At 42.4% G+C, this 27,315-nt stretch overlaps 1 protein-coding gene across 2 annotated transcripts in view; it reads right to left on the reverse strand.

Moving 5' to 3' along the window:
* The window catches only part of SEC14L1 (SEC14 like lipid binding 1), a 38,509-nt gene extending 11,604 nt beyond the window's left edge, over positions 1-26,905 (reverse strand). Inside the window, exons 1-6 of one of the 2 annotated variants that reach the window (XM_079323362.1) lie at positions 26,771-26,905; positions 24,823-24,914; positions 3,226-3,375; positions 3,006-3,137; positions 889-1,017; positions 412-646 (exon numbers count right to left, since the gene is read on the reverse strand). In XM_079323362.1, the coding sequence (XP_079179488.1) occupies positions 412-646; positions 889-1,017; positions 3,006-3,137; positions 3,226-3,375; positions 24,823-24,885 (709 nt within the window). In that variant the 5' untranslated portion in view covers positions 24,886-24,914; positions 26,771-26,905. Of the gene's footprint in view, positions 1-411; positions 647-888; positions 1,018-3,005; positions 3,138-3,225; positions 3,376-24,822; positions 24,915-25,913; positions 25,933-26,770 lie in introns of those variants that run through there. The other variant, XM_079323363.1, reaches the window with a different exon arrangement.
* Positions 26,906-27,315: the final 410 nt, after the last annotated feature.

The following is a 27,315-nucleotide window of genomic DNA, read 5'->3' on the forward strand; positions in this document are numbered from 1 at the left end:
CTCAGATTCATCAATCCACAGCACCACTGGGCTTGCTGCTTCTAGAAATAGAGAAGCTTTGATCTCCCAAGATTTTTCTCAAATTCCCAGAAGACTGTGTCTAGGGAAGTTTCAGCTGTTTCCTCCCCATCCTTCCTATAGTTATACTCACCCCTGAATTTCAGGGTGAGAGCAGACTGCTCGTTTGCAACCTAATGAACAGCAGAGAGTTCTTCTGCTCAGACCTGATCTCCACTCACGAGCTCAGCCTGTAACAGCTGCCTGAGCTCTGCCATGTGTCACTGCTTGGTGAGCCCACACTTTAACACTGCACACCACCAGCTCAGGAGCCAAGGTGGAGCTCTCAGCTGCCCAGTGCTGAGAGCCTCTCCAGCACAAAGCTTCCCAGTAAAAGCCATCAGAGCCCCATACCATCGGGTGTTCCTGCTGTGGGCTCCGAGGGGCTGCTGGAGCTGTTGAGGATCTCCTTGCTGCTCGAGCCCTCCTTGGTGGCAGACTCTGGGATGTTAATGGCAGGTGACACTGGTCTCCTTGGGTGGGATGTGCTGCTCTCTGATTTACATGCAACAGGAGGAGTCCAGCGAGGGACAAAAGTTATTCCTTCTTCCTCCAGCTGCTTCAGGTAGTACTCTATTATTTCTTTTCCCTTCAAAAAGAAAATTTACTTCAGCTACTGAAAAAACCCACACTTTCAGACACAGAAAAGATTAGGCTGAAAATAAATGATCAGACCTCAGAAGATCTGAAACAGCCCTACACAGGCACACTGCCCCAGGCCTTCACCAAAGCAGCCCAGCTTTCTGAGCAGAGCAGCCTGTTACTTAGCAGCAGCCTCATTGTCTTTTGGTAACTTGGAGCCAGGCACATCATTCTCAACTGCAGGCTCACCTTTTTAATATTGCTGGTGTATTGCTTCATGGCAATCTTTTCCACTGTGCTTTCAAAACCAAAAAAAGATTTGATATCCAGACTTGCTGACTGTTCAAAACAGGTCCAATCTTCGTTGTCAGGATGAACCTGCAAGACAAAAGATCATACAGCTCAGTTATCCATTTGGTTTTTTTTTCTCCCTCAAGTATTTGAAATGTTTCTTGTTTTACAGGTTCACACAGTCAAAAACATTCAAGTGGAATTTGCAGTGTCTTGCTTCACTTGCTTCACAGCTGGGAAGAGGCAACACCAAAGGACAAAAAGCTGAGCAGCCCTTCCATGGTCCCACAGCCCTTTTTTTTTGTCTTAAGGGAAGAGAAGGGTGGAGAAACACAAGTGCAACAGCCAAGAGCCAGAGGACTGCACATTTCTACACTGCCTCAGCCTAGATAAGGGTTGGGACTGCAAGGTGTGTGTGGAACAGGGTAAAAGCCTGCACAGGGAACTCTGCTGTGGCTGATAGCCCAGGGCCAGCTGAGCCCTGCAGCAAAGGCAGGGGCAGCACTCCCAGTGTGTTTCCCAGAGACAGAGAAACACTGCTCCCCACTGACCTAGGAGGCACCACAGAATTCTGTACAATTAAAACTGTTTTAGTTTGTTCTCCCTTAATAATGCCACAGACAGAAGAGCACACTCCTCACTCAGCTGACACCTTCCCTCTTAGCTTATCTCTTGTTTTCCTGACATGAAAACAGACTTTTAGTTGGACTTGATCTTAAAGGGCTTTTCCAACCTAAACAATTCTACAATTGATGCTGATACTGTTACAAAAAGCTGTTTTTTAAACTCTCTTCAACTACCATAGATTTGTTCAAGAAATTTCTAGGTCAGGCTCTGAATTTGTCATTATAAAAACATCACAAAAGGCTGGATTTCTGAGTATGCAACTGGCCTGATGCCTTAGGGTTCCCCTCCCCCTCAAAACATGCTAAATTTGGCTAAGAACAGGATCAACACTTTATAAGGAGACAACTACAGAAAAAAATCCTTTTTCCTTCATTTTCTGTTTCTGCACTAGAGAATGGGAGGTACAAGAATAGCTTGTACAGCCTCAATAAGTACAACACATAATAACATCCTTTAAGAATCTTCCTGTATTTGCATAAATGCAATTATGTTACCTTTAATAAAAATGAACTTTTAGAAACAATTTATTCTTCCATTAAAAACCTGATTTTGTATTTACCTAATTTCTTCACTGAGTAGAGCAAATGAGCATAGAGAAATGCTGTGTTTTGTACATATTTACCACTTGCACTTTTCTGCACAGCACTCCCCCTGTTTAAACAGAGCTTTCATATAAAAACTGCAGGTAAATGGGAGTGTATTCTTTAATTTACCCTGGAAGTTACAGCAGAAATAATTATTAAAGTATCAGATAATAGTGTAAATTGGGTTTGGCACCTGCTGATCTTTTAACCACAGGTTAAACACAACAAAAAAATGTTATGACCTAAAAAGAGTCCTACAATACAGATAAATCAGTCACATTTGTTAGCTCTGATCTGACCTTTAACATCAGTTTGAAGTTCTACTGCTATGGAATGTGCTGTAAGAGCCCATGAGGATGGGCTGAGCCATTCACAAACAAACCATGGCCAAAGCAGAGCAGCAGCTCTGCCACCAGACTCCTCTCCATCAACATTTGCACTAAAGACCAAGAACAATGAAAAAAGATAGGTTAAAGCATAGCTGACTCAGTGAACTTCTGTCTGAGCTGAGCAGAAGGCAAATCAGCTGAACTTTCCTCTGGCAGTTCTGTCAGGGTGTCATCAGCCTCACCAAGTCCCACACTGCTGCTACAAAGCACAGATTTGCCTAAACAGAGCTGTCAAACACAGCAAATTATGTTGTGTTCTGCTCTCTGAGATGATGCTCAAGCAAGAAGGTGCCAAACGTGTCTCAGTTCTTGAGGCAAGTATGTTACATTTAACACTAACAATTATCACTCGGGGCAGCGTGTTGGTTATTACTTTCTTGCAAGGCAAAAGGCAGGAACAACTCAAGCTCTGAGTCCTGAGATCTCATCACTGCCTTGGCCCCCTGTGCAGCCCCACCAAGGGGTTGTTACTCACTGTGTAGGAGCAGTGCTCATTAATGATGACTCTGTTAGAGAAGGTTTCATTGTAGGCTTCTATATGCAGAGTCCTTTCTCGCCTGTTCAGAGAGTTCTTCTGGACAAAGTAGACATAGTCCACTCCTGCAATCTGGGGGAGAGGCACAGATTCTGTTAAGGTACAGTACTGAGGTGAAGGGATACCCAGAAGCAGAAAGCAGGCACTTCAAAGCTCTCACCTTTTTCAGCAGCCGTGGTGCATCGATGTCCAGCTTGCAGCGCCGCTCGATCACGTGCACGGCGCCGTCCTCGCTCTTGTACTCGCTCACAGTGTCACTGGCCACAAACATGGGGATCAGAGGGCACGTGGGGAACCTTCTTTCATATGCCTGTCACCATGGAAAGACAACAAACAATCACCATTAAGCAGAGTTCCTTCATTGGCATCACCAGCATTTGGAGGCTCAATGCCCTTTAGAGCTTCCATGGAATGGGCTGAGCCTTCCTGAATCCACATTCCAAACAATCCATTTATTAATATGTTCCTAGCCAGTAAGGCAGTTTTAAAACCACACAAAAAATAACCCATTCCTCCTCTCCCTCTGAAAAGGAAGTTATTCATTCTGTACCATGACAACTCCCTTGATAACAGGAAAATCAGACCCTCCAGTTCTAAAATACTACAAGACAAAACAATTATGTTTTGGATTAAAAAAACCCACTTACTAATTACCGGTGTTTCACCGAGCTGTCTAGAGGGATTTCATACAGCTCCCCAAGGTCTAATAAAAACATTTCAAAAGCTATTTCTTAAGCTAATAGAGCTCTCAAGCTCCCTGGGCACACAGTGTTCCTAATGATTTCACTGCAGTTTATCAGTTCCCAGTTTTGTCCAACAACAGTCAGTCTAATACAATGAGCTCATTTCACACTTCTGAAAACGTAGAAGTTCTTGCAATAATGCAGAGCCAGCAACAGCTTTGAATTTGGTTAAAGAACACAGTCACATAACTTCATCTCTTAAATCTGGCACACAGAGAAGATGGTATTAAATCAGACAAAGGATAGTTAAGGATTTGGAATCAGTAAAACAAGTAAGAGGGTGTCATCCCAATAGTAAACTTGTTGGATTTTGATTTTAAAACCACTGTGACTGAAGAATACAAGACAGCTCTTTTTTTTTTTCTCCTTTTTTTTTTTTTTAAATCATACTCTCTAATCTATCTCTGCTTCTTTACAGCTCTTTTTTTTTTCCCCTCATAGGGTAGCACTAAAGGAACAAAATCTTTAACTTGCTTTCCAAATTGTGAATGCCTTCATTTTTGCTGCTATCAATACCTCATTGGCTTTGGATTTTGCAAGTTATTCCAATGCAGAAGAAAACTTAGATAAAGTAAATCTGAAAGAACATCATGAAACAACTCTTAAAAAGGGGTAAAATATCCACTCTGTCCTTTCAGATGATTTCAACTACTCTGAAAACAGCTGGGCTGCAGCACCAAGAGGGAGAGGGTGGGGAACAAAACAAGCAGCAGCTGCACAAAGTATGCAATGGTGGGGCTGGAATAGAAAAGGTCTCTTAATTCTCCCTTTAGAACAATTAAAATACTTCAGTTTATTACCAGTGCTCAAACCTAGTTTGAAGGCAGTGTTACTATGGTGACAGTGGTGTAAGGCACTAAAACAGTGTCAGCTTTTTTCCCCCTTGTGCATATTTTTAAACCATTTTTGCAGCATGACTGTCCCAAGTTCATAAAGCTCCTCTGTAAGTGAAGTGCAGGCACAGAAGGGTCACACACAGTCCCTGCTGCAGAGCTCATCTGTGCACAGCTGCTTGGGCTGGGCTGAGGAACAGCAACAATTCCTGGGCTCAGAGCTGTGTGCAAATAGCAGGGACAGAGCATCAGTGTTCTAACACAACAGTGTGCACTGGGGGAGAGAACCTTTCACAGCTCTGAGACAAAGGGAGGATGGGTCCTATTGACAAGGAATAAGAAGTTTCTTTTGCCCTGTTGGTATGGTAAAGAAATTCTATTTCTTTTACATGGCTCTTGTTCTGGACAGAAGGCTGCACATTGCAGTTAGGAGTATCTCAGACCTCTCCCTGAAAAAGCCTCAGCATTCTTTCAAAATTAATCTCTACAATAACTGTAGTTAAACGTTGCTAAAGTTAGAAAAAAAAATTCTAGAAGAAGCAGAATTTACAAGTATTTCTGATTTTCAGATTGCTTCATTTAATACTTCTATTTTGAGGACCTTATGCTATGATTATTTTATGGACCAGAGAGCAGGAGCAGTAGATATCTAGCATTTTTCTCACTTTTTTCAAAGTCTTTTTTACATTTGGATGACAAGTTTTCCCCATCTGAACAGCCCCCTTTATGCCAAAGCCTTTGCAAGTCTCCTTCATTGCTCATACTGATGCCTTTCTCATCTTAGTCCTCCACACAGTTCATGTTTGCCCTGTGAACATTTGCAATTCAGAGCATTACCTGCTCCTGAGTGTTTGCTGAACTGTGAACAAAAAAATACCCAAGAAAAATGTGTTGTTTTAAATGGCAAGACTGAATTGAATGTGTTCAGTTTGGAAGAGAATGAAATAATTATCTACCAAAAGCTGGCAAGCTGAATGTTCACAGCAAAGTACTGAGAGTCTCCAAGAGATTAAGAGAGACTCAGGATTCTTTCTCCCTAAAGAACATACACACAGAAAACTGTTCACAATCAATTTTACTGGGCTCTTAAATCAGGCTGGTTTTATTTCTTTATGTCTCACTACCAATATATCTTGTATAAATATCACTATTTCTCAGCACAGCCCAATTTGAATAAAGGTGATTAGAGCAAACTGTGGCCACATCAAAATATTCAATCTGATTCAAGCACAGCTGTGTCTTTTACAAGGGACAAACTGCTCCTTTTCACAGTGCAAAGTGGGCAGAAAAAGCTCCTAAAAGCTACAGGACACTGACAGATCTTACACCACAACAAAACCTGCAATTTGTGGTAAAACACAGCAAGAGCCACGTGAGGCAGAGCAGCACATGCATGGCCAAGACTGGAGCTATTCAAGGAGCATGAGAAGATTAAAAAAAGATCAAATGCTGTTTTTATTTTCCAGGAGAACTGAAGGGATTTTGCTGTGTTATTGAAGTGTTTTGAACCAGAAATTTTGTCTCAAATCCAGTTTTGCAGACAGCAAAATAACTGAGCTGTATTATGCAGTAGTTCTCCAGCAGGCTGATAAAGCAGAGTTTATTATAAAATGTTGTCCCTTCCTTGTATGACAGCATTGTGGGCAAACCTGGACAGATAGGTCTCTCTTCACAAATAAAATCAGATATTCCACACCTTAGTGTCAGAGTTCCAATTTCACTGTACAGATACAATCAAAGACAATTAGTTCCTCAAAAGAGGAGCAGCTGCAGAAAATCCTGAAGGGCTCAGTGCAGGAGTGAAATGCTGCTGCTGCAGCACTAAGTGCACCCAAGAATGGCATTTCAAGGACATGACACTGTCACTGTTTTCCCTGTCACATTTAACACACAGTGTGTGTGGAGACTGACACAGAGCACAAGTCAAAAGCACAGATGTGCTCATCCTCAAAAGTCTGCAGCTGCTGCTGGGCTTGACATGAAATCACAACACCTCTGTGCCTGAGACACCTGTGAACAGATCTTTCAAAAAGTGATTTTGAGCCTGCAATTCTGCAACTCCTCAATAATGTACTTTTACATTTCCCACCAGCCTCTGAACATTTGTGTACTCTGATCCATTGGAAGCTGCATTGTGCATCAAGAAAAACACAGTCTGGTGAAGCAGCTTGAACTGCAAATTTAACTTTCTTAATGCATGTTAACAGCAAGAGCACTGACAAGCATAATTTCAACCAAAATAGCACTGTAATAAAGCTTCTTTTCCAACTGCTTCCCTTAGCAACTCATGCTCAGAGTAGAGTCAAAATAACAGGATTTATTCCACTTTTATCCTTGCTAGTATTTCAGCTGTGTGTGAAGATATGAAAGCAATTCAGAAGTCAGACTATTTTAAACCCATTGCAGTCATTTTTCATAGCCAAGGGAATTGTACTTTGCTGCTGCATCCCTTAGATTTTAGAATTCTAGTTATCAGGAATAACAAGTTCCTTTCAAAATACCACCTTTAAAACAGCACTAAGGTATGACCCCACAGCCCAGTTTTCAAGGATGTCTGGCTTTTTGCTTCTCAAACCATGCCTAGGGCTAATAAAATACCTTGATAATAAGCATGTGTTCAGTCCTCAGTAGGGAGAGTCAGTCATTCATGCAAATAAATTACTCATTTTCCCTGGCCAGATTAATATGTTCCCAGTCTCCTGCCTTCAAGGACAGGGATTATTTAGTATTTCCATTAAATGACTTAAAACCAATTTCTACACCTAAAAAAAATATACCAAGCAATCTTATGCTGTGCTGTTCTAGTAGGTGAATCCTCTAAACAGAAATTCTAACCCAGTGAAATACAGAGGAATTTCAATTACCATTGAAAAATGAAGCATATTGAGTGCTTTAACAGCTTAATGACATGAATCAAGCTGTTAAGATGTTTTATTTCTTTTTGATGTTTTCTGCCTGAAATTGCTGGCAGAGCAGCATTCCAAGAGCAGCACCACATTCTCCAAGGGCACCTCAAGAGAAGCCACAGATTCATTCTGGCAGCCCAATCTCATCTGCAGCACTCAGTGCTAACTTTAATTTCTGCCTGCAGTGCCTGACCATGTGTGGGTACCAAAGTTCAATGTGCTCTCCTATCCACTTCCAGTGTGTGGGATTTCTGAATTATTCATAAGCACAAGAAACAAGAAGGGTCACTCAAGCAGGATGCTGCCCTGCTCCACAGGCTGCATTCCAGCAGAGCACTGTATCCATCTTATCCTTTCCTCCCTGTGCATTAGAGCCCTGCAGATCAATAGGAAAAGCAGTGACTCATGGCAGGGCAACCACGAGGTTTCAAATTCTTGGCAGCTGAACTTAGAAAGAAACAATTCTGGATGAACTCGCACAGATCAGCAAATAACTTTTCCTGCCCTGTATTCTGCTGTTCAGAGCTCTCTACCACTCCCTTTGCAATCCATACATATGTATAAAAATCATGACACTTGTTCAAAGCAGTAGAAAAATCGTGAGACTTGAACAAAGCAGTGTGATCTCAGTGCCAGTGTCTCTGAGGGATGTTAGCTCACATGGGAGTGAGCTCGGGGGCGTGCATGCAAGAGAGCAGATGGTTACAGTGGATACACCTCAAAAAGCTCCAGAAATAGGTTTTTTTGTAAGGTAACACTCCCAAGCACTGGGAACTGGGAACGTGAAGCCAACTGCACGATGGGGAAGCACAGCCATCTTGAACAAACAGGTATCCAGCTCTCTGGGAAGAGGCTCCCCTGTGAAGGCAGCTGTGCAAGGACACGTCCAGGTGGCAGCCAGGCCTGGCCCTGCAGCACAGCTCCCGTGGCTCTGGCCAGTGACCTTCCCCTCACAGCAGCCCTTCCTCAGGAGGCTGCAGTGGCTTTTCTCTCTGCTGTGTTTTCACTTCATTAAATGTTCTCATTTACAAAGAGAGGAGTTATTCTCTTACTGCTGTGAAACAAAGGCTGCTTGGCAGGCACTGCGTTCTAGAACTCTCTCTGGAAAAGATGGAGAAGGTTAAAGTTACACAGACTACAGCTGGGGCTTGTGGGGATTACAGAGAGCACAGCAGGAGAGGCAGGGGCAGATCTGTGGATCATCTAAACAAAAATTGCCTTTCTGTACCATTTCTGCTCCTCAACAAATATGAGGTTGTTTAACAGTCCTTTGACTTCTCTGTAAATATTAGCACAGTCTATGCCATCAAGATATGACTAGTCAGAGTGCAAAGAATACTATGACTGACTTTAAAAGGAAAAAAAATAGTTTAAGCCTTCCATTTCAATTTCTGCTTTAAAAAAGTGTGTTAGAAGTGTTCAAATAGAATTAGAACAAATACAGTATAGCTTTTCCAGCACAATTCACTGATGGTGAACCTGCTGGCTATCAGAGCAAGATCAACAAACAAAATGTTTGCTTAACAATTTATCACTGAACTGGATTAAGCAATTAGAAAGTACATCAGGAAATACCTTGTGGAAGCAATTTGAATTAAAAATTATAACTCTCCACATGAAAGAGAGCTACTGCAGAGACTTTAAGAATTAAGACAAATTAAGCAGGCAGCAAGCATTCATTACAAAGGAAGGCTCAGTTCCATCTTGGCTTGTTACAAAAAAAAAACTAAATTACAATATCCCACATTCAAATATACTTTTGTTTTAATACATTCATTTTGCAACAGGAAAAGATCTTCCACTCCATGCAGAGCAGAATTGCAGAGAAGAGAGGGAAGTCCAGCCTTTGCAAGCAGAGCTGTACTTGGGCAGGGTACAGGTGAGGAGCAGAGCTGGCTCCATCCCAGAGTGCTGGGGTGAATCTGCAAGGATTCCCAAAATGACAGCTGACATTCACCTGGCAAATGTGACTGGCCCCTTGCTCTAAGACACAGGAAAAAAAATGGCACAATTCTCCTTCCTCCCCATCACACTTTCCTACAACTGCATCCTGACCTTGTTTTACTTTGTCCCTCTTGTATCCTCCCAACAAAGCATTTTACCCTGGAGCGGCACAAGTCATTCAAAAACACAATAGTTTGTCTTCACCTTTTGTTCCCTGGTACAATAAAATTTGGCCATTTAAGTATTAATGATGGCTATTAAGTGTATCCAAGATAAAATAAATAACCCTTCTGTAAGTTACACCAAAAAAATCAATAGGACAAATCAATACCAGTAAGACAAACATTCTGTTCCATTTTAGAGGCTAAAGAGTTCCTGTTTACTACACAAGTATAAGAAGTGACTTGGAACTTTCTAATTAAATGATCTTTAGTGCATTAAGAGTGTAAGTTTACAGCACTTTTCATATCCAGTCTTCCAAAGCAAAGCATTCCCAAATAATTGCCCAAAATGGCCCAACTCCTCCTACTTGGCAGAAGTACATTCCCACCTTAAAGTTCATAAACAATGGTTAGTCCAAGATTTTCACAAAGGAGATTTGAAAGCTTTATATAATTATGCATCAAATCCTTGGACTACAGTTACAGTGGCTTTTTTTGTTTTTGAAGTTCTGGGCTTTGTCTTCCTTTTTTTAATATACCACACAAACACATTATTATACAAGTCAGACAAGTACCAACAAGAATCTACTTTGCACAGATGTTGTTCATGAGTTGTAATTGAAGGTTAATTATTCCTCAAACAGCAAGAGAAGCAATCTTGAAAAACAACTTTGGATGTTCTCCAAGGCAGAGATCAGGACTTTCAGGTGGAGTAGCTGGGAAGAGAAATTGTCAGCGGTTCAAAAACTTACTGCAGCATGATACTCAAATTCTTCAAATGCTGTATTTATGATACTGCACTGAAGTGGTGCTCAAATTTACAGCCCAGGTCTACATCATCTTCTCAGAAGATCCAGGAAAGACTTTCCACACTGAATGAGGAATCCTGATTTCCCAGATATTACAGCACTCTCTGGGCTTCCAACACCCACAGCTGCTAAAGAGCCCCTGCTCCAAGCTGTCCTTACACACCACAAATACTGAAGGTCACTGCAGAAACCTTTTCATCAACACCACCAGGGCTTTCCTGGGCCATGTTCAGTCATGAAGTGCTATAAGGACTAGTTCTTTTCAGTATTCTTGTCTCAAAAAAATATAACTGGCATAGCAGCCAGCAAATTCAGCTTGCTCAGATCACCTCTCCTTCTGTGGAATGGAAATGAAATTCCTGAGAAATCTCCATGAAAGCAGGAGTTGAGGAAAATTAAGCCATCTGTAAAGCAGAGGTGGATAAGAAAACATTTCTTTTCCTGGCATTTACCAAAGCCATTAATTCCTGCCCTCAACAGCTTCTCTGTCACTCTAGAGTCCTGCATGGAAGAAAAGGTTTTATTAAGTGTACAGAAGAGCTTAATCTCTACTCATCCTTGTCTTCTCTTGGTGCCTATACTTGTTTAAGGGGTTGTCTTGATTTATTCAGGTTTCACTGAAAAGGGTTTCAGACTATATTGCTATGAACAACCCACTTGTGCCTTGCAAACCTCCATAAAGAAAGAGGAAGAAAAGATGAGCAGATTTATTCCAATACAGTTAAATTCACCCCTAGCTCAACTATATAAAGCTTCAGATTTCATTACTTCCCCTAAAAAGGAGAGGGCAAGACTGCTCTGTCCATCTTTACATTTAGCTGTATTAGAAGCCCACAGTACTTTCAAGTTCAGTAAATATGCAGTTGAGTTTTTTTGCACATTTCAAATAGACTCTACCTGTTAAAGTACTCTTGTCTTCAGTGGATGTCACTGCTGAACAAACAATACCTATTTGTTCTACCAAATAGGTTAACAGCACTGCCACATGCCAAGCAGGCAATTTGCTGCTCAAATCCTAGAAACACAGTAAGAAACCTCTGAGCTTCACATCCATTGTGCAAATTCCTGAAAACAGTGATGACACTGCCCATAACCACTACAAAATAACCCAGTATACAGGCTCAAATTCAATAACTGCTTTGTGATCTTGGATGAAGGGCTTTGATTCAGTAAATTAAAAATCTCTATGGAGACAGGAAATAGCAGAGAAGTTATTCTTGTGCTTTGGCTCCACTAAGTTACTCTGAGACCATAACAATTCAGAGACAATTTTTTTTGGTTCCTGGCTTCAAACAGCACTTACCACCACTCATCCAAAACAGGAGGGATGTGCATGGGGAAGCTAAACAACCTTTCAGAAGAGAGACAGAACAGAGTTTTATCTCCACACAGCTCTGCAGACACAAGCCAGGCTACTTCACACCTATTTAATCTCTTCCAAGACTTCTGCAGTGCAAAAGGAACAGCTTCCTGTTAAATTTCAGGCATAACCATAGCTGATACACACAGCCAATCACAAAAATCATGAAACACCACTGAAATGGTGTAACAAAGTGTAACTCAACAGCTCACAGAGTGCCACTTACACAGCACATCACACACCACCTTGGATTTCTGAGAGCAGGACCTTTCCCGTGTTAAACTGCTACAAAGCATTTCCAAGTGAAAGCAAGTGCACCAACACACAAACACTGGCATTTCTGCTCCTCTCTGTGGTTCAGGCAGCATTTCCATGGTTACAGTGTTGATCACTTATTAGCTTTAATTGCATTCCAAATCCAGACTAAATGCATTGCTTGGCATTTTAAACAGCCCTAAAAGCAGCCCTGCAGGCCAGCTCTTGTAAGCTGGCTTTGAGTCTCTGAGGTGGAATGCACTTGGAATCATAAACTCATTCTGGTTAAGAATATTGAGTCCAACCATTAACCCAGCACTGCCCAGTCCACCCTGAAAATACCACACTGCTCATGACATCCTTCAGGTCATTGCAAAGTGTCACTGAAACTGGATGGATCTCCAAGGAAACCCAGCACAGCACCCACACCATCTTCCCAAACCTTGGCACCCATTTTAGTTTGACTTGCTTGTGTTTAAACCTCTTTCCTTTGAGGTCATCACATAGAAAAAGCATCAGGAGCTCTACTGAAACCAAAACATTCCTACTGCATAAAACACAACCCCAAACCACATGGACTTTTGGGACATGATCTCAGTTGTCAATCACAGGACAATGCAACAATTTCACCCCTGGTAGTAGCAGCACAGAATGTTTTGGAAAAATTCAGGCTAAGAATCAACTAGATAGGATTATGCATATTAGTATCACTTTCATGAGCAGGATTTAGAACTAATTTTCTACTGCTGTTAAGTTACAGCAGACATCAAACCCTGCCTACTATCAAAAAGATAGTAACAATTTCAGGGGGAAAAAAAGCATGTTTCCTTGTAGTGATTTTAAAAAGTTTCCACACATTTCTGACTTATAGATTACATTCTCTGCAAAGTAAATGCAAAGCAAAGAAGTGCTTATTTTTCTACCAGCACACAAACCAAAGAACAGAAGAATTTCACAGGCAGCTTATTGAAAGAATGCTCCATTTAGACAGCACCTGTAACTAAATAGCAGTAAAACTCTCAGATTATCCAAGGAAATACCTAACAATGAATGTTCATTAAGCATTCTTGACAAATTTGAGCTATACTAAAAAAAAGACCACCCAAAAGCAAGGAAGAGGACAGAAGGAAAAAAAAGAGGAGCAAAAACCCCGAGTTTCTGAGGGACAGGAAGATCTGCACAAACTTCCTCAGAATGGAGCATAAATGTGTTGGCTACAGAGTTAAGGAAACCTCAGCCTTGGTTTTCAAGCATGAAGTTAATTTAATACTTTAATATTTCATTAAAATAATTTAGGCCTTATAAATAAAGCAGGAGATTCAGAACAAGGATATGAAGCAATCTTCTAGGTAAGTGGAATTTTACTGGTAGTTCACTGTTGAGTTATTCAGCTGTGGTCACCAACTTACCAAGGCAAGCAAAGAGCCTCTTTCTGCACCAGAAAGAAACAGCCAGACACAGAAACCTCAATTCTCATCAGGGCTGTGACCAGGCAAGTCATCCATGCAGGCTCTTTCTACACAGATCACTACTCTATCCCCCTCAGCTCCCATGCAATATCTGAGCATTTTCATTTCAGAAAAGTGCCCAGAGAAGTTTTACCAGCAAAACTAATGTGGCCTGATGTTGCATGGAATGACACTGGAAGGGAACTGGCAAATAACTACTTAAGAATCACTCTGCTACACACAGAGATTCCATCTTCATCCAGATAAAAATTAAATCTTTGATGACTTAATGCAATTTTATTCAAAGTTGTGATGGCAAAAGGTACACCAATGCAGCAGGTAGAACAAACTGGGGATAAAGGATGGGACCTGAAGTCAAGGACTAACATTCCATCTTCTATCTGTAAAAGATCATCTTCAATGATCACAGACATGACTCAACATGACTTTAATTTGAAGAGTGGTTACTTTAAAGTAGATCTGAGTCATCTGTGGTTTGCTTAAATAAATTTGCACAGGTGGAATTGTGCAATTGATTCTTGTATGAGAGCCTACATGTCCATCTTCAGAGGACACCTTAATAAGAGGGCAGGACAGAGGAGAAAGTGGACAGCCTGTGTAGGAGTTTGAGTTACACCTGCTTTGCCTTCCAGGCACACACAAGAGAATCACTGATTCTTTTCCTCTCTCTGAGAAACCCAGAGAGGCCAAAGTGCCCAAGTGCCACTCCACTAAAGAGTGAGCAAGACAAACTTCAACTGCAACCTCTGCACAATCTTGAGACACAAATCTCTAAAATGAGAAACTGGAATAGAGAAGTTGGGCAAGTACCACTCCTTCCTCAAGAAAAACAAAAGGTTAAGGACAGAAAACCCAATACCATGCTGAATGCAAATAAAATAATTTTAATCTTTCTTTCCCTTGGAGTAAGCTGGGAAAGCCTGATCATTCAGGTTAGGCTGGCTTATGAGAGACCAGGATCAAATTGCTGGTTAAAAAACAACAGACATTGCTTTGGTCTAGACTGGAGGTGGAACATTGGGGACAGACTTTCCAGCTGCTCCAAGCTGCTCTTCAACATCCACAGACCTTACCTGGCCTTGTGGGGGCAACAGCAATACCAGATGGACTTGCAATGTCACTGTAACTCGTTTCTATCAAACACATTTGCAACACTATTCTACATTCAGAGAGAAATGCCTGCCCTGCCCGTGTTCCAAGCTAGACAGATGGAAATCAGTCTGGCCCAGAAGCCACGTAGCTCCAGGCACAACACTTTGTTTGACAGAATGTGCCCTGCAATTAGAGTCAACTTCAGTAGCTCCTACCAGAGGAAACTTGGCTTCTGACCCCAATTGCACAGGACACAACTCTTGTGGCTCAAGGTTAAAGTACTCTGGAGAAGAGGCTGACCTCCAAAAGAGCATCACAGCAAAGGCTGGCGACAGGCCAGGCAGAGCTTAATGCCTGGAGACCACCATGTGATCACAGAGGAATGTGAGCTATTCCCAAGCACTTCCTATTTCTCTGCAACACCGGCAGTACACAGCCCTTTCCATAACACAGGAACATATCTTCCTGGGAATTCTTTCAGAGACACACATAAACCAACTGTAACTCATTAAGCTTGTCCTACCGTTTCTTCTAATTACCATGCCTTGTCTTCCAGCAGCTGAACAATCACAAGCACACTGTGTTGCCAACAGGCATTTCACAGGCAAAGGGTATTGTCACACTGAAAGCAGAATTTGGGGCTTGGCTTCCCCTTTCCTTTTCCAGTTAACAAGTTTAATGTCTGGTTCCTCTGCAGTCAGTTTTTTAAAATTCAGCTGCAATCCCAATGTGTCCACTGAGGGTCTATTTTTAGAACAGTCAAATATTCCTTGCTGCTCTATTGTACCACGCTTAAGTCTCCCTTTTATGAGCCCTATAATTAGTATTCGTCACTTGTTTGGTCTTAGAATCACAGACACTTTCAATAAGAAGGTCTGTTACAACATGTTTAACATCTGGAATATGTTAGGTTATTTTAAATAAAATTATTACTGTGCAGACAAAATCTAATTTATGAGTGGAGGATGACAGGATGACTACAGCAGTGCTGCAGTGTGGGCTCAGAAATCCTCATTAAACATTGCCTGAGAGGTTAAAGACTTGTACTACCAAAAGGAAAAAAGTGTCCAGACTTTCCCCCCCCACTCCATGAAGGTCGAGTGGAACAGGTTTGACTTCATTGCCTTAGACTTCACCTACCAGCTTTTCATTTGGCCCAGAGGCAATTGGCCTCGAAGCATTGCACCAGTGATTTCACTCATCCAAGACTATCATTAGTACAGAGAGCTTCACCAGAAGAATACAAAATTCAAGATAAATAGCAAGGCCTTGGTATTGCTTTTGGACCAGCAAAATAGCAACTTCCAGGTAGAGAACAGCCATATTCTGTTAATCAAACCAATTTTAAAAAGTACATCATTTTAGGTCTCGGCCATTCACTAATGTCAATGGAATGTCATCAAAATGCAGCATGATAGGCTCTGGAGCCTGCACATTATTTTTGTCAAGCTAGAAAGTGTAATAAAAACAAACCCTTACATGTCTGACGTGTCAGAATACCCTCAAAAAGGTAAAAAAAAAAAATGGTGGAAAAATCAAGAGTACAGAGCAGCAGTTCCTCATGTGAAATCATCAACTACTGAACTAAGGCATCAAGATGAAAATAAGTCATTTAAGACCTGAGGGGGGACCTGCCAGATCTAAGAGGGCAGACAGCACAGAGTCTGAGCCAGGCTGTGCTGCCTCTTCTGCCACAAGGACAGGAGGTGAGAGGCTGAGCAAGCTCTGCCAGGCTCAAGGGAAAGGATCCATCTCTCCACAGTGTCAGGAAGCACCAGCTCCTGCTGGAGGGTGTCAGCACAGAGTCACTGGGCTCCAGAAAGGAACTGGGAGCACAAGAAATCAAGCACATGAGATGTTATTCCTGACAAGGGCACATTCTGGACCAGAAGGGCTGTCAAGACACATTGCTGGAGGATGAGAGAGTATCCTTAGAGTGTTACCATATGTTTATCTCATTCCTATCCTCTCCCCTAGAGGCAGATACTGCCCTTGGCCACTGCCTGAAAGGCTGCACTAGCTGGAGAGGTCTCGTGGTGCAATCCTGTTCTGTGCTTCTCATTAAGAGACAGAATAAAAATCCAGATCTCAATAATCAGGTAATACCAGTGCAAGATCTATTGCTGGCATGGTACAACTTCTGCACCCCTGCATCTGCTCCCCAATAAAAAAGACAGAAAACACCACCTAGCTTCAAAAGGTAAGTCAATAAAAAATACAGAACAGTCAAAAGTAATTTGATTCTTTTCTAAAAAGAAATTAAAATCACAGATTATAGACAATCACTTCTTTCTTCTTCACCCTCCTTTACAGCAAAGAAATGCAAACAAAAGCATGAATCAGTTTAGTCAACACAGAACAAACAAGCTGAAGTGAAATTGCTTTAAATCCTTTTCATTACAACTTCAGTGGCTGCACCATGCACACCACGAAAAACTTCAATAGAAATAAGTAATTTCATAGAGCCTTGAATTCAGTAATGAAGAACTTATCTACCAGCCAATGAACTGCACAGCAAAGAGTTTTGCAAATTACACAGTATAATTTACACATTGAATGAAATAGCCTGAAAAAAAGCATCCTCTGGAAAGGCTTCTGCTGCCTGGTATGCCTGAACTGGACTGAATGTCTGTGGCATTTGAATTTCACACTAAATGAAGGGACACAATGCACACAAGAAAGGAAATGCTCTCATCAGGAAGCTGCTCCCTTCTGCTGTGGCATAAACAACTCGAAATGGCACGTTGCCACCCTGACCATCACCAGGGAAATACTCATTCTCACCAAATGAGATCTGTGATTGTCACAGAGATATGATCTAATATTAGAGCAGCAGTAGGCACAGCAGAAGGTTATCAGACAGGCTGAGATGGTGAGGTTTGTAGTGTGGCTTTCAACTCCTCACAAATTGATCTGCATATATTCCAAAAAGCATCTGTACTCAAGTTAGGAGAGCATAAACATCAACAAAATGAAAACTGTTGTAATTAATTATCCAGCAATTCATAACCCCACAGATTGAGATATTTTTAATCAATCTGACCATGACAAAACCTTGAAACAGTGATTTAAGAGAGCCCAAACATGTACAATTAAGAATTAAAGCAGTTTCAATAAAAATTCATTTTTAATGCAAAAGAGTAGCTTCTCTTTGCTCCCTCCCACGATCCCTCTGCTGTCACCAGAGTTAAAGCTGGTAGCCCAGTGATATTTTTATTTTCAAATTTGCTGATATATGGAACCCAAACTAATCATAATATAGTAAAACCCAAGAGAAGTCCAAGATGGAAAATGTTCAAATGTGAAAGTTTTACACAAAGCAAGACAGGCAGCCAGTCCATTCACATGTGTTCCAGCATACAACATAGCAATTTTTAATTTTCCTTTTTCTGAAGCAAGGACAGAGCCCCCTTTATGCCAAAGCAACTCACACAATCCACAACTCCAATCCATTAAGGGCAATTTGCAAGTACTTTGCACTGCTAAATAATACCTGAAGACTGCTGAATCAGGTTTCTAATGGCCCCTTCACTTAGTGTTACAACAAGCAGCTTCTGCATTTTTCAAACTGCACATCCCTAATTATTTCCCAACGGGATCAGGGCTCCCAGAGTGCAGCCCTAGTGCCAGCTGCCCTGCTGACTCCTCGTTGCTGCAGCAGCTGCCAGCAGCTCCCCACAGCACGGGGGGATGAGCACCTGCTCCCCACAGGGGTGCTCAGCAGCCTTAAGGGAGCCCAGCAAGGAAATTGGCTTGACAAGGAATTTATCTTCCTTTTTTCCAAGGCAGCTCTGGCCCAGCCTGTGTTCCTAGGCTGGGATGAACGTGTCTTTGCAAGCAAGCAAGAGCAGCAGCCTGGTGCATCAGGAAAGCACATTTTGGTGGTATTTCTCTGACCCTTAGAACACAGAGGCTGTGAACCACAAGCTGAAAACCTCTGTGGACTGGGCTGAAACCAGCATGACTTGAGCAAAGGCTGTGCAGAGAAAAGCCAAGAACTTGAGAGCTGATCTCAAATTGGGATGGCTCACTGCTGGCTTGTAGTCCCTTGGCAGTGCTGCCCCATGCTGCAGCAGAGCCCAGAGGATGCCAGGCTGCCACCAGCACTGCCACCAGCACTGCCACCAGCACTGCCACCAGCACTGCCACCAGCACAGCTCTGCTCTCAAGCACTGACTGACTGCTGATGGCTGAGACCAGCTGCAGTTCAACTGTTACAAAGAAAAAACATTAAAATACCTGCAACAGGCCTTACTTAACATTTTACATGAGCTGCTAACCTGACCTGTCTTAACTCTACCACAAAAATGAAATAAAGTGTTAAATAATTCAGCTTAACATCCTAGTTCTTCATTTAGAATACAAGCACAGTATTTTAAAACTACATGAAAAAACTGGAAGACAAATTCACTTGGGAGAAAAAGAAATAGACCATTTAAGACCAACCTGTAATTAATTTCAACTTGGGCTAATTAAGAGCTTTCCTTGCATATTCTCAGAAGATTAATTTTACATTCAGAATGCAACAGCTTAAAGATTCCATCACTGGCCTCCCTCCAGGAACACCAAAGAAACCAAACTGACACCAAAGAAAGTTCAAAGCAAAAGTTCAATCCTGGTTACAACAAATACCCCCTCAATTCTGGGTTCCAGATTCTGGACTCTGACTGAAGGTGCTTTATGGGAAGTTCTCAGGCAGCACAGACTGCTCAAGCAATATGGAAACACCTCATGCTGATCTCCAAGCAACCTCTGGCTTCTCACTGGATATGCTTTTTTTAATCAATCAATCCCAAAAAAATTCACCTTATCTCTTTCCCACAAGGCTTTGAAGGATTTTACACATGCTTCTGAACTGTCTAACCACACATTAGACCATGAGCAGGAAGTTAAATCTTCTCCAGACTGTAACTGTAGAGCCCCGAGTGCCCAGGACTCTGCAGGATGTGTAACCTTTTCTCTTCTGCCAGATTCCCACATATTTAAGAGTTTTAACTCAAAGGCAACATCACTTGGCTGGATCAACAGATCCTGGAGCAGCACTTCACACCAGAGCTAAAACACCTGCAAAGGGTGAAAAGCTTGAGTGCTTTCAGAACAAAACACAACAACTGTTTTGATACTTATTTTCCTTTTTCTGACACCTTTCAGAGTGTGACAGTGGTGGTGGCTTAGCTTTTAAAGTCTAAAAGACTTGTTAAAACCTGACTCAAAGCTTTGGTGAACAAGAGAACTGCAGCTGTCACCTACACTCAGGTCATGTGCTTGCCCAAAAGAAAGGAAAAAACCAAACAAAACAGCAAACCAAAAACAGCCCGGTAAACTAAGCATGGAAATAGCTAAGCAGGTCACAAAATAACACATAAATTCCACTGTTAGCAGGCTGCTAAGTCAATATTTTTTTCTAGTGCATAAGTGATCTCTCCCATTTGTTACCCACAGCTCATTTCAAACAAGTGGCCAAATAATAATTTGTTCTTACATGTGTGCTAACACAGGAACCACCACCACCATCAACCAGCAGTGAAACTACAGGCATTTAATAGAAATTGAGATATTCCACACAAGGCTCTGCTCCACCACAGCTTTACCAATGCATTTCCAACAGCAAATAAGGCTGAGCTTTCAACAAAGACAGGAAGCAAAGCAGATGAGATTCTGGGAAAACAACTCAGATTTTTGGAAGCAGACACTCTAGTTTATTCCCTTCCCCAGGATTTAAGTATCCAAGACAAGAAGGAATAAAAATGGTGAGTATTTATAAGCAGGTGTGGCACTTAGCTTGACACAGTTCGAATTTTTTTTAAATGACTTCTTAAAGTAATAACTTTCATAGTGAAATAATAGTGTACTGCTGATGAGGAAGCTCATTACAATCTAGACCAAGGAATTATACTTTGATTTGTCAATCTGGAAAAAGAGATAATTTTTTTCCTAATCTACTCTTATCACTGTAGTATTTATTCCATTTACAATCTTATTACTCACCTGTAATTTAAGGATACTTTAATTCATGAGATATACTTTAAGAACTATTTTTTAAATCTATAAAGTCAAAGAGAGCCAGTCAGCATGATGTTCAAAAGCAGCAAATTTGAACCATTAAAATGATAATATAGTCAAAGGCACTACACATTATACTTACTGGGAAAGATTAATGTTTGAGATACTTCAGCTATTCCATCAGAACAGTGGCAAAATGGGAGATCGATTTTAAAATTCACATTATTTCTGAAACTAAGTAACTTATGACTGTAAATAGGACATTTTCTAAATGAGCTGAAGAGCAATACATTTTCCATTGAGCTTTCAGAAACTTAAAAAGAAAAATCCTGCTGGTCAATGGTACAATCCAATGTGTGCTTTTTCAAACATCTTATTTCTTTTCCATTTGCATAAAATCCACCCTTGAAATGCCATTGCAACTGATTATTCATTATTTAAATTTACTTTGGAAATTAAACTCAAGGGGAATTATCTAAAGTATGTCAGACTGAAAATGAGCTGCAAATCTCCAAAGTTAATTTTAGCTTCGTGTGTTAAGGAAGATTCAAGTTCTTAACTGCCTTTTAATACTAAGAACTGCTTATTCAGCAAAGTCCCTGTATTACTTTAAATGTAAACCTCTTTAAACTAATAGAAAAAAATTGAATCTGTAATCTTTGGAAATTTTCTAAAAGCAGCTTCTCAGTTTTTCTGCAGTATATTTAACCTTGGTAACTTGACAAGTGAGTCTAAGTAAACAGCCATTTTTCCACATTTCAGCTGCTTCCAGCATTACATAAACTGAACAGGAGGAGAAGTGAGATTCTAGTCAGTCTCCTGAACAGCTGTGCAAGCTGCTGCTCTGGGTGCTTTGTAAAATACATATCCACTAACACACAGAGATTCCAAGAAGTTAGTTATGACAGATATTCCACAGAGCAGCCAAAAATCATCATGTCAGCTTCGGAAAGTATTTGGTGAAATCATCTGGCCTGTGTTAGGTGTGTCAGATTAAAGTGTGCTAATTTCTAGCCTATGATTCCAGAACCTTTTCAAGTTTAGGAAATAAGTTTCATTAAAAGATTTGCATCTTAAACATTATCTGGAACCATACAATTTGCCAGTAGAAGGAAATCTTCAAGGGAAGTGGCTTATATAAGATTTTACACAGCTGGACTTGAATGATGAGGGAAGGTTGGAAGCTTTGAAGAATGGATGTCCCCACTCTGTCTCCCAGCTTCAGCCTCACCAATTCCCAGTTGGGAGGTAAAGGGCCATGTCTTAAGGATATTGTCATAGAGATATTTTAGTGTTCAACACATGAGTTTTGGATTTCAGTGCAGGAAGCATAAGAGCAACTTATTTTCAACACTAATTTAACTTAGGAAAAGGATTTTGTCTCTTGTCTATTTTAGAAGTATTTATATCATAATTGCCTGCAAAACACTTTTGCCTTGACAATCTTGGCTCAGATTAAAGTGGAATTAAATCCAGTTTTTTGTCTCAATACAGAGCTGCAGTAACCCTTCCCAGAGAACCAAGTTTCCTGGGAACACTCTAGAGCTGCATGAATGGAATGCTGATTGTGCTCCATTCTCCCTCAAGCACCTCTTGGAAACCCAGGAAGGGGAAAATGGGAAAATCGGAAGTTTGCTCTGTAAATGACTCACTCTGCAAGTGGCATTCACTCAGTGGCTTCTAGAAAATCAGAATTAATGCTGATTTCTCTATCTGAAGGCTAAATATTAGATTGACTTAATGAGTTCCAATTTGCAATTGCAACATGTATCCAGGAAGATCCAGGGAATCTTGCCAGTGCACATGGGCTTCACTGAGACTGGTGATCTTCATTACTACTCCAGAGAAAGAATTACCTCTGGAATTCCACAGAATGCCCAGGGAGGGAGGACAACTGGCCAAACTGAATTTTTACAAGTACTCAGCACCTGAACAAAATATGAGATCTCACACAAGAGCCAGGCTAGAAACAGTGATTGTTTTTAGGACAACTTGGCACACAGAACCCTGCTGCCACACTGACCAAAATTTTCTTGAGAGATTTTTTACTGACAGATCTCTGGGTGTGGGTTCAAATCTCTGTTTGAGGGCACATTTTGTCAAGGGCTGGGTGCAAATAAGAGAGGGACAGAGGAAAATCAAACAACTCATAAGTAATTTCTTGGGTGATTTAAATTCAAGCTTGGTATATGCCAGGCTGTTCCTCCTTTCAGAAGAGCTGCTGGCACTGTTAAAATAACATTATAGCACTTTTCTTTGTTGAGAATATGCAACGTAGTACTTCCACTTTACTGAGCACAGAATTTGACACAAGTATTCCTTCCAGAAATACTTCAGCAACTTATGCAATCACTGTTCCACCAAGGAGAAACAGTAACAAAACAGCAACAAAAAAGCATCAAGCTTGTATATACTGTTTATATTCTTCCCAGAATCTGGCTCATGGACTCCTCTACACACTTCAGAAATGCATGGACAGTTTTGATGGATCACCAGCAGGAATTTTACAAGTTTTAAAAACCAGTAACAGCAGCAACATGACAGGGGGAGGATGTTCATCCAGTGCTCACATTCTCAGCAAGTACAAGTGATAACCCACTGTTCTGACACAGACTAAATAAACCAAATGTATTATTGCTCAGCTAAACTTCCAGTCTCAGAAAGGATCCTGTCTGGCTGTTTCTTTTTACAAGCATTCTTCTCCTCTTAGTTCATTTTTAATTTTTAACTATTATTTTATCCTAGTTGATACCTATGACAGCCTCTTGCTTTCTAAAGAAAAGCTTTAATGTAAGGGAAGACTTTATATTTGTTAAACATTATTCTTCAGATATTATCTCCAAGACACAGAACAGTTTGAGAACTCTCAATTAATACTAATAGTCAGAAGTGTTTCTAATTACACCCAGCAAAGTGTTGTGGACAGTTCTGATGTCAGCATTTTGACTCAAAATATCCTTGAAGAAATAACTCAAGGGAAGCATTTTTGCCTTCACTTCAGCAGCAAGGTAAAGATTCATCAGTTTAGCAAACAGCCAGGCAATTTCATTTAAGGAACTAATTTTGGCTCATTGATCTACTGCAGGTTAAAGTTACAGACACCATCAAATTTCAGTGAGAGCCCACCTGAAGCCCAGCTGTCAGAGTTACTGAACTCATAAAAGACCTTACACATATCACAGTTGGCTTCTTCACTGCTCAGCAAAATGACAACTCCCTGCCTTGAAGTGTCTGCAAGAGCAAGACCTACATTTGTAACACTGGAGGAGCCTAAGGAATAAGATAAAAAGAAATGCAGATATTCCCTGTCGAATGATCTCATCTTTTTTTTGCCCTGTGACTGCAAAGGATCACTTGTGTAAGGAACCCTGCACTCCATGTGACTTATCTAAATATTTACACTACGAGCATTATTAAAACTCTCCTCTGAAGCCATTAAACATGGTACTTTCAGCAAGTGAAATCAAACAATTATTATTTGGATTACAGTTCACTTTTAACTGTTTTTATCAGTGAAAAGCTCCTTAAATGCTCTTTGTAACTCATAAGAACCCCACAGCTGTGGTTTCAACTGAATATACTTTAAAATGTCAAATACCTACTTCCACTCTGTTTTCTAAAAGGAGAGAGAAAAAAGGAGAAACCTAATTAAATTTCTTTCTTTTCATTACTATTTGTACCAGTATCACACCAATTAGCAACATGCACCCAAAAGGCTTTTTGTTCTTCTCTCTGGCCTCCCTACCAAGCTTTTTCTTCTCTTCCCTCAGAATGTTCCCAGTGTCCTTTCTCCCTTTTCATTCAGGCATATCCTTGCTTTCATGGCTTTCCCTAATCCTCTAAATACTACACTGATGAAGACATAACCATAATAATATTTTAATCAGTGTACATGACATTTCCTCCTTTTCTAAAAGGGTCTGCCCCCAGTAATCAACTTCCAGTACACTTCAATCTTACTTTTGCTCCAACTTAGATAGTAAACTCTATCTAAACTTTGGCAGAAAAGGAAAGCAGGTTAAGAAAATACAGAGAGGAAACCATTGAAACACACAGCTCTCATAGCTCACATCTTGTTTTCAGCTTTGTATGTTCCACAGCATCTATCAAACAAAGCCCAGCAAGTACTCAGCAACACAAGGAGCTGTCAAGAAGGAAATTACAGCAAAAATTAATACTTACAGCCATAATTAACTCAAAAGGGTGTTTATACACCCGCACGGGTGACTGGTACTTCTGCACCATGGCTGCAGTTTAGTGAGATCAACTCAAACCTGAAAAAGAAATTTTTAAAACCATCTGTCAGACGTAGGAAGCCATTTTCAATTTTCTCTTGCAATTAGTCTGTGCGTGGTACCACGCTAGCAATTCCACAGGAAATCCTTCACAATTCCCTGACAACCTTTTTTAAGGCCCAACAGGGGCTCTGAAAAGCTATATATAAATATATATATATTTCTGTCAGAAATGACTTATCATTTCTTCCAAAGACTATATAAAATTAGCACATTTTTAGTTCGCTTTTAGTAACTAATCTTCAACATATTTTATGACTCTTTGTCAGGATGGTGACATTTCCTGTGCTGCTGCTGAGAACCAAACACTGACACATCCCAGCACAAATGCATTTCCCAGTCCCCCAGCACAGTATGTGGGCTGCCCTGCTCAGAGCAGGGACTGGGAGGAAAAAAAAAACAAGAAAGAAATACAGAAAGCACAAAAAGGTTTAAAAAAAAGTGTTAAAAATGTTTGTTTGGAGAAAAAAAAAAAAAAAAAAAAAAAAAAGATTACAAGATTACTAAAGCACACTGATGGATCAAAGGCATTCCTCGATCATCTCCAAAAAAAACCGAAACTTTTGGGAGAGAAACTTATGAGATAGTTGGGGAAATAAACTTCGAGACAAATTCCACTATGCGGCCAGGAAAGATTCGCTGGCAACACGGAGAGGAATTACTCCAAAGGCTTCGTGCCTGCTTCTACCCAGCAAAGTGCTTGACCCGAGCTCTCCCGACTGCAATTACGTTTATTGAAAAATTCTGGCAGTAGCTCTCGCTTATGAATCGCGGGCTGCGAGCCAGATTCATTTTAGCCAGAGATGAGTTTGCTACAGCAAGTTCGCTTCACTTTTCTGTCCGTGAGGGGCTGAGGGAGCGCTCCCGTTCCCGGAGCCAAGAACAACCCCCCGAGCCACGGGAAAGTTCTCCGACATGCCAGCCCCGGGAAGAATTTACCCATGACTACCCCACTTTTTAAAAAAATAATGAACCCACCTGAATCAGCACAAACCCTCTCTAATCCCCGGACAAAACGAGTTACACAACAAAGAAACTCCGCGCTCCTCTCGCCGCGGCGGAGCCGGGACAGCCCGGGAAGGGACGGGATGGGGGGACACCCGTGACAGCGCTGAGCTCTGCCGGAGGGACCCGGGCCAGCCCGCGAGGGAACGGGACAGCAGCGACAGCCCCGAGCCACCGGGACAGCCCGCGAGGGGACGGGACAGCAGCGACAGCCCCGAGCCACCGGGACAGCCCGCGAAGGAAGGGACAGCTGCGACAGCCCCGAGCCACCGGGACAGCCCGCGAAGGAAGGGACAGCTGCGACAGCCCCGAGCCACCGGGACAGCCCGCGAAGGAAGGGACAGCTGCGACAGCCCCGAGCCACCGGGACAGCCCGCGAGGGGACGGGACAGCAGCGACAGCCCCGAGCCACCGGGACAGCCCGCGAGGGAAGGAAGGGACACCTGTGACAGCCCCGCGCTGCTCCGGAGGGATCGGGGGGGATCCGAGAGGGGACGGCATGGAGGGACAGCGGTGACAGCCCCGCGCTGCCCCGGAGGGATCCGGGAGGGAACGGGACACCTGTGACAGCCCCGCGCTGCCCCCGAGGGACCCGGCCACAGCCGCCTGCCCGGGGCGGCCGCAGCGCAGCGGCCGCGGCGCCGCCGTGACCGGCCCGAGGACAGCGACCCCCGCCCCACCACCGCCATCAGCACCACCACGGGCAGCGCCGACCGCTGCTCGGGCTTCCCGGTTGGGAGCGGGCGGACAATGGGGAAGTTGCCGCGGGGCAGGGCGGCGGGGCTGGGGGACGCGGGGCGCGGGCCCGGGAAGCTCGGTGCCGTGCTTACCGCTCGGAGCCGGCCGCGCTCTCCCCTCATGCCGCCGGGGCAGCGCCGTCCTGCGCGGGAGGGGCGCGCGCCGCCGCCCGTCGTTCGCGGTGCCGGGCGGGGGCGGGCCCGCGCCTGCGCGCTGCCGGCGGCGGGGGCGCGCGGGGCGCGTGCGCAGTGGGTGGCGCGGGGCGCGCGGCGGCCGTGAGGGGAGAGGCGGCTGTGGCGCGGTGGAGCGGCTTGGGTGGGAAAGAATCCTAAAGGTTTCATCCAGTTTCATCCCCTGCCGTGGGCAGGGACAGCTTCCACTACACTGGATTGCTTCGAGCGCTGCCTAGCTTGGCCGTGGGCACTTCCAAAGCCGCAGCTGCTCCGTTCCACTGCCTCGCCACTCTCACAAAGAAGAATTTATTCCAAATATGTAATCACAGAATCACAGGATCAGTTAGGATAGAAAAGACCTTTGAGGTCACCGAGTCCAACCTATTACCTAATATCGCCTTACTGATTAGACCATGGCATTGTCACATGCAATCTTTATTAAACACCTCCAGGAATGATGACTT

Source organism: Erithacus rubecula (assembly GCF_903797595.1).
Source record: "Erithacus rubecula genome assembly, chromosome: 20".
Lineage (NCBI taxonomy): Eukaryota > Metazoa > Chordata > Aves > Passeriformes > Muscicapidae > Erithacus > Erithacus rubecula.